The sequence below is a fragment of the Oryzias melastigma genome, linkage group LG10, assembly GCF_002922805.2.
Source record: "Oryzias melastigma strain HK-1 linkage group LG10, ASM292280v2, whole genome shotgun sequence".
NCBI classification, from domain to species: Eukaryota; Metazoa; Chordata; class Actinopteri; order Beloniformes; family Adrianichthyidae; genus Oryzias; species Oryzias melastigma.
This window is the reverse complement of record NC_050521.1, coordinates 1,054,020-1,060,732: the sequence shown is the minus strand read 5'-3', so window position 1 is coordinate 1,060,732 and position 6,713 is coordinate 1,054,020. Positions and strand designations below refer to the sequence as shown.

Below are 6,713 nucleotides of genomic sequence, written 5' to 3'. Positions count from 1 at the left end.
TTATCGCAGGTAATGCAACTTTTCTAGTTCAAATTGTTGTGAATCAGGAGCAGCCGAAAAATATGACATTTGAAAAAGATCATATTTTTGATGTAAAAAATATGTGTGCCACACCTTCCATCCTCCGCTCCATTTGGATGCATCCACTGGTAGACAGATAGATCCATGAACGTCTTTGTTTTCCTCGTCTGAGCTGGAATCAAAACTGTACGCCTGGATACCTCTGGTATTGCTCGCTGTTTTTGTTGCACCGCTAATGTAAGGGTTGTGAGGGGCTGTAAGCTAGCAGGAGAAAGTGTAAACAGAGATTTCTCAGTTAAGGGGTGCGGGAAAGAGGGCGGGGTTGCTCTTCACTAATAGTCCCGCCCACAAATCAGAGGTGAATTGCTGATGAACTCCAGCTGCTCTGCAGAAACTATAACCTAGAAAACAACAATGTTTTGGTTTCTGGATTAAAAACGTCATTATTATAACTAAAAGACCACTGGGAATGCTTTTACAATAGATCAAAAGATGATCAGATAGGTTTTTATTCAAGTTAAAATGCTAGAGCATGAAACCAAAAGCAAACAGCTGTCATGATTTCAATAGACTCCATTTTTTTATCTCCAGGGAAGACCACAATATTTTCTGAATAAAAGTGATCTGAGGACAGAGTTCCCACAAACCAAATATTGGAAACGATGTGGTCTTTGTTGTTTTAGAAGGGGAAAAACAGCCAGAGCATAAATCTGAAGGAGCAGGAATTAGGAAAAAGTTAGAATTTGTCTGGCGGGTAAACATGGTGTGGAGGAGCTAGAGGCGTCTTTCATATGACAGTCAGAGGACTGGAGCAGGACCAGCTGCTTTTCTTTTTCATGTTGTTTCTGGTCAGAGTTCATTTTGCCTCTTCTTATAGTCTATTAACCTCTTCTTTCCAATAAAAAAAACATTTTTCTTCAGTTTCTAAACTAATTCAAGTCTTGGATTTAATGCTATGCTGTTTCAGCATTTCAAAATAAAATAGAAGATGAGTTTAACTTCTTTTTAGTTGTTTTATGAAATAAAAAAAGTCCTGCAGACACTGAGGTGTTTGCAGCTACCTTAAATCTACTTTCACCTTCCTGAACTGCTGCCTGTCCCGCCCTGTGAAGGCTCCTGTTGGAGTTCGGAGACATTATTTCCATTTCCTTTGTGCACCACAGTGGATTCTCACCGCCCCCCTCCCTCTGAGCGGGGACAAAGCCAAAATGAGTTGTGTGATAAAAACAAAAAAAGAGAATAAAACAGTCTGTGAAGTAAACAAATGCAGTATTGGCAGAGAGCTGAATGAATGAATTCCTGGCAGTGAATCAGTCGGTTAAGCTGTCACACAGCCGGCTTCCCGTTTGCTGAGTGCGTCCTCCTTTACGCATCGACTGGGTTAAATCTTCCCTTTTTATCCTTTCATCAGCCTCTGCCTCCACACGATTTCCCTTCCACAGCACTCAAATGCACTTTTCATCTGCTCTAAGATGTATTATAAATGTTCCTTTCATGTTAATGAGGGGATAATGAAGTCCCTCAAAAGCACGGCTGAAAAGCGCCGCGTTGTTTTAATGAAGGCTTTAAGTTGGCATATTTCATTTGTCTAATTTATTCTTCAGAGATTTTCTATTTGAAGATTTAATATTGAAAAGAGTGGCTTGAAAGAGAAAAATGCAGGGCTTTTAGAGGAGAAGTTATTTTGAATGTGTAACAGGCATTGATCAACTGGGCTGAAGTGTCTCTGTGGTAAATGCGCTGGAGCTCCTGCGGAGAGCCTTTCAGACTAATTAGGGCAGATTTCCCCCACGCTCACAGACGCTGCAGAAAACACCTTTGAACAAACATTAGCTGGATGCAGGAGACGAGCAGCGTCCCCCGTCTGTTTAACTTTGTGACTGCATTCATGCTCTTCAAGAACAGAGCCGTTCATTAAAACTAAACGTCTAATTTAGAAAAATGGCGGCCTCTTCTTGATGTGTTGACCTCTTAGGAGGCAAACGTCGTCTTTTTCTAAACATAAAGGTTTGACACTACATTCCTGCCATGCTTTGGACATTTGCTTGAAATGGAATAAACTTTATCAGGCATCCAGAAGACGTATGACCCCACGTACCGAAGTGGTGTTTCTGCCCCTAATTTATGACCCACAAAGGAGCTAAACTGAAAACAAAACAAAACAAAAAAAGAAGTAATCTGAAAAAGTGAGAGGACAGGACCAGAAAACAAAAGTCACATGTTTAGCAGTTTTAGTTTCCAAGAATATTAAAATAACCAAAAAAAACACTTTGGTCTTCAGCAAGTTTGAACTGGAACTTTTGTTCTTTGATTAGATGTAATTTTTAATGCGATCAACATAAATCTGCTGGAATTATGTTGATCACGTTAATGGTTGAAGAGTTATGGTATATCTACGTCCCCCATGGCCCTTTTTTATACATAAAAAGCATTCCCAGTAGTGTTTTAATTATGATTATGACATTTTTAACCAAAATCCCACAACCTAAATGTCTCAAAAAGACATTTTTCATGTTGATCTGAAGTCTCTGTTCCTAAAATCTCCTCTGAGGGGGCGTGGCTTCGATGATTTATTCTGGAAAAATATTCCTGTCTGATTTTTTTTTCACATTTATGTTAAAAAAGTATTTTATATTTATTTATTTATTTATTTCAAGTTTTTTCAGTTTAGTTTTTTATGTGTTCAATAAATGTTTATTTTGTTCAGCCCGCAACCTACTGTGTGTCTTGGATTTTGGCCCCCAGTGCGATTGAGTTTGACTCCCCTGGGCTAAAGGAATGAGAATAATCTATGGTTATAGTCTGATGTTTCAATGGGGAAAAAAAACACTTTTATTTTTTTATTCATTCATGAGATGTTTTGTTCAGTAACAAAAAGAGATGCTTTGGACTGGAGTCCGCTGGTTGTTATATAATTCTGTTTCTTTTCATTCTAGGAAAATCAGACCAAATGCTTCAATCTCCAGTCGAATAAACTTTTTACATAAATAAAATACAGTGAATTTACTACTACCATTTTGTAGAGACAGACACAAAGATAATGACATTAAAACCGTGAATTTTGCTCTTTTCCTCAATAGGTGAAGCAGTTCATCTCCCCTGACATGTTTTTTTTGCTTTTCACAATTTAAAAACTGCATCAATTTATGACACAAGTCTACACACACTCCTTTGTTATCAGGATCACTCATGAGTCTCTCCTCCTTCCTCTGCAGCCATGCGTCTCTGCACAGAGGAGTGTCGGGTTCTGGGTCACTCAGACCAGTGCTGGATGCCCCCCCTCGCCTCGCCAGCCTCGTCCTCCTCTGACTATCGAAGCAACCTCTACATTCCCGGGGAAGAAGCCCATCAAGCCGCCGACGTCACCCAGGAGAAAGTACCTCAGCCGTGCACTGACGCCGGACCGGCTCGGAACCAGAGCTTCTCCACCTTTGGCAAGGACCTGGTGGAGGAGGGTGTTGGAGAAAATGAGAGGGGGGAGGGGGACTCCACTGAAACCAAAGATGAAGATCTGTGTGGAACCTCCTCGCTGCTGTCGGAGATGAGCAGCGTGTTCCAGAGGTTACTCCCGCAGGGTTTGGACTCGTACATGCAGGTCAACGAGAACCAGAAGGGGACTAGTCTAAGTGGGGTGGGGGTCCCCATGACAGGATCTTTGGATCGTAGGAGGGGTCATCTTCCTGGGAAGCCTAGCCCTTCCGTTCACCAGCAGGGCGTGGCTGCCTGGGCTGCCAACACTCACTTCCAGAACCCCGGGAGCAACATCAGCCCGTCCGGTCAGCACCAGGGGGGCAGCTACCACACCCTGAAGCCCAGCACCAAACTCAGCTCCCAGAGCAGCAGCCACAAGGGCTCGCAGGCCCCCAAAAACAGCCCCCAGAACAGCGGGCACCACCCTAAGCCCCACAGCACCCCCCTGCTCACGGCGCTTGTCAGCCCAACACTGGCGCAGCCTTCCCCAGCCCCCCTCCCAGCCCAGCTTCCTGGGCCCTCTTCAAAGTGGTTACCAGCCATGGAGGAGATCCCGGAGAACTACGAGGAAGATGACTTTGACTCTGTGCTCAGCCACCTTCAGGGCAAGCGCTGCGACAGCCGGCACGAGCTGGTGGACGCCAGCGAGCTGGTGGCTGAGATCAACAAACTGCTGCAGGATGTGCGTCAGAGCTAAGCAACCGCTCTGCAGATGATCCTGAAGACCAACTGTGGCTCCTGCAGATGCGCAGTCGCTCTGGCAGACCAACTGTAGCTCCTGCAGATGCGCAGTTGCTCTAGCAGACCAACTGTAGCTCCTGCAGATGCGCAGTCCCTCTTGCAGATCAACTGTAGCTCCTGCAGATGCGCAGTCGCTCTGGCAGATCAACTGTAGCTCCTGCAGATGCGCAGTCGCTCTGGCAGATCAACTGTAGCTCCTGCAGATGCGCAGTCGCTCTGGCAGACCAAGTGTTGCTCCTGCAGATGCGCAGTCGGTCTTGCAGATCAACTTTAGCTCCTGCAGATGCGCAGTCGGTCTTGCAGATCAACTTTAGCTCCTGCAGATGTGCAGCCGCTCCTGCAGACTGGTGGTCCCTGCTGCAGAGCAGCAACTTCTGTTTTTCGGCAGAAATGAACTTTGAGCATCAAAAACATGAAAATGAAAGACAGAAAAACAGGACACGCTGATGTTGTTCAAGTTGCATTTCTTCTAAAACTGTTGTGTTTTGTGAATGCTACATATCCCAAAAAAGAAGAAAAAATGTTTGTTATTGCTGGTATCGTACACAATGTACACCATGTGACTCTATTTATCTTTGTATTTCAAAAATACATTTGTATACTTATATTTATAAAACTGTAAATACATCTAATCAAAAGTCTATTTTTATATTTTGGTGCATGTAGAGTAAAAAAACTGTATGAGACTGACATGCGATCGACATTCTGCATATTTAAATTGTCTTTTGGATTGTGATTCTTTTTTATTTGCCTCTATTGTATGTTTAAATGAGTATATTAATGAATTATTGGATGCTTGTTTTTGTGATAAAATGTTGGAGGGAAAGAAAGGAGAGTAAATTAAAGTAATATACAAACATTCGGGTGGTTTTGATTGTCTTTCAAATATTCTTTTTTTAACTAAAGCATCCTGTTAAACCTCATCTGTAACAAGGGAAACATGAACATTATATTTAATCTCTTTAGCAAAGACTTTCAACACATTTTAGCAGATTTAAAGAGTCTGATTTAAACAGTTTTCAATTTTCTGGTGGATGTTTATTCAGAAGAACACAAAAATTCAAGGCTACAGAAAAACAGCGTCTAGATTCTAGTATGAGAAAAATCAAACATCCTGCAGGAAATCCAACTGTTTCTATTCTAAATACTCTAAGAGGAACCATTTCTTTAAAAAAATAAAGGATAAAATTCCTCTTTTGCTGCAGAGCTGGTGTTTCGATGGGAGAGTTTAGTTTTGATCGGACACATCAGTCCATTAAAGCAAATGTTTGCTTCGGCCTCTTCGGAGCCCCTCCAGCTCAGATCTGGAGCTTTTTTCTCTGAACAGCGTTGAGTTGTTGTGCGGAGCACTTCAATCTCAAATCCTCCACAAAACACACAATTACCCAGAAACACTAGAAGATGTTTGCTGCTGGAAGATAGCGCTGCCGAGCTGAAAGGAAGAAAAAAAGGGGTTTGGTAGACCCCCCCTCCGCCCTCCTGCTGTTTCACAGCTGGATAATGAGTGACACCTACAGGTCAGCCGGTGAAATGGAAAGTCACGACTCGATCACCCAACTCTCAGCCCGTAGTGCTGCTGTGACACCAGCAGCAGCTGTGCAGACATGCAGACATGCAGACACAGCACACGACCAGACAGAGCCCCCTGCAGGAGTCACCGCTGTACTGCAGCTGGAACCAGACCATGAGATTTTTTAGGAGAGCACAAGTTTTTCTTCAGGTTAGATTTGATAAAGATGACCTTTTTATTTTTGTGTGCCTATTTGTCTGACCCCACAAAATGACTTTGAATGATCCAGTCCAGCCGTCAGTGGGAGGGGCTAACTCACTGCTTGAGCAACTCTTTAAATGTTTTCAGCTGTTTTGAAAGCTGATTTTCAATAAAAGGATTTGCAGGTATATTTAAATATCACTAAATATATCAAAAAGATTTTCTAGTTCAAAATGCCATGAAGAAAGGAAGACAGTGAGTGAAGTCTTTAAAATAAAAGGTAAATGTTGGTGGATGTGTGCCTAAAGAAAGGCAACAAGACAGAAAGTGAATTTACAAAACACACACACCTGGTGTGTTTGTTGTTCTATAGAAAGTGTTGTGCTTAACCCTAGAACACTTTCACTATACAAAGTTCCACCATCACTTTTACTTTTTTACCTCATATAATATACCCAATAAAAATATTTCTAATAAAAATAGATAAAAATATGATGACACATGATCAATTAGAGTAGTTTTCTTTTATTTTCAGCTTTGATTTATTTAACAAAATGGGAAATAAAAACAAAGATTCCTGAAAAATTACTGAAAAAATAAGAATTTGAGAACAAAAAATTCATAAAAAAAAAAAAAAAATGATACTGGAGAATTGGCCTTTGGTCCACCCATTCCTGGGACATGTGAGACTTTATCCAGGGACCCATAACACTCAGGAAAATGCAACATATTGAAAATCATGTCAACACTTTTGCTTTGGTGAAAATCA

General features: G+C 41.9%; 1 protein-coding gene across 3 annotated transcripts in view; it reads left to right on the top strand.

Moving 5' to 3' along the window:
- Positions 1-5,092, top strand: part of pcdh18b (protocadherin 18b) — a 12,463-nt gene extending 7,371 nt beyond the window's left edge. For all 3 annotated transcript variants that reach the window (XM_024283882.2, XM_024283883.2, XM_024283881.2), the window contains exon 4: positions 3,237-5,092. In XM_024283882.2, the coding sequence (XP_024139650.1) occupies positions 3,237-4,189 (953 nt within the window). In that variant the 3' untranslated portion in view covers positions 4,190-5,092. The remainder of the gene's footprint in view (positions 1-3,236) is intronic.
- Positions 5,093-6,713: the final 1,621 nt, after the last annotated feature.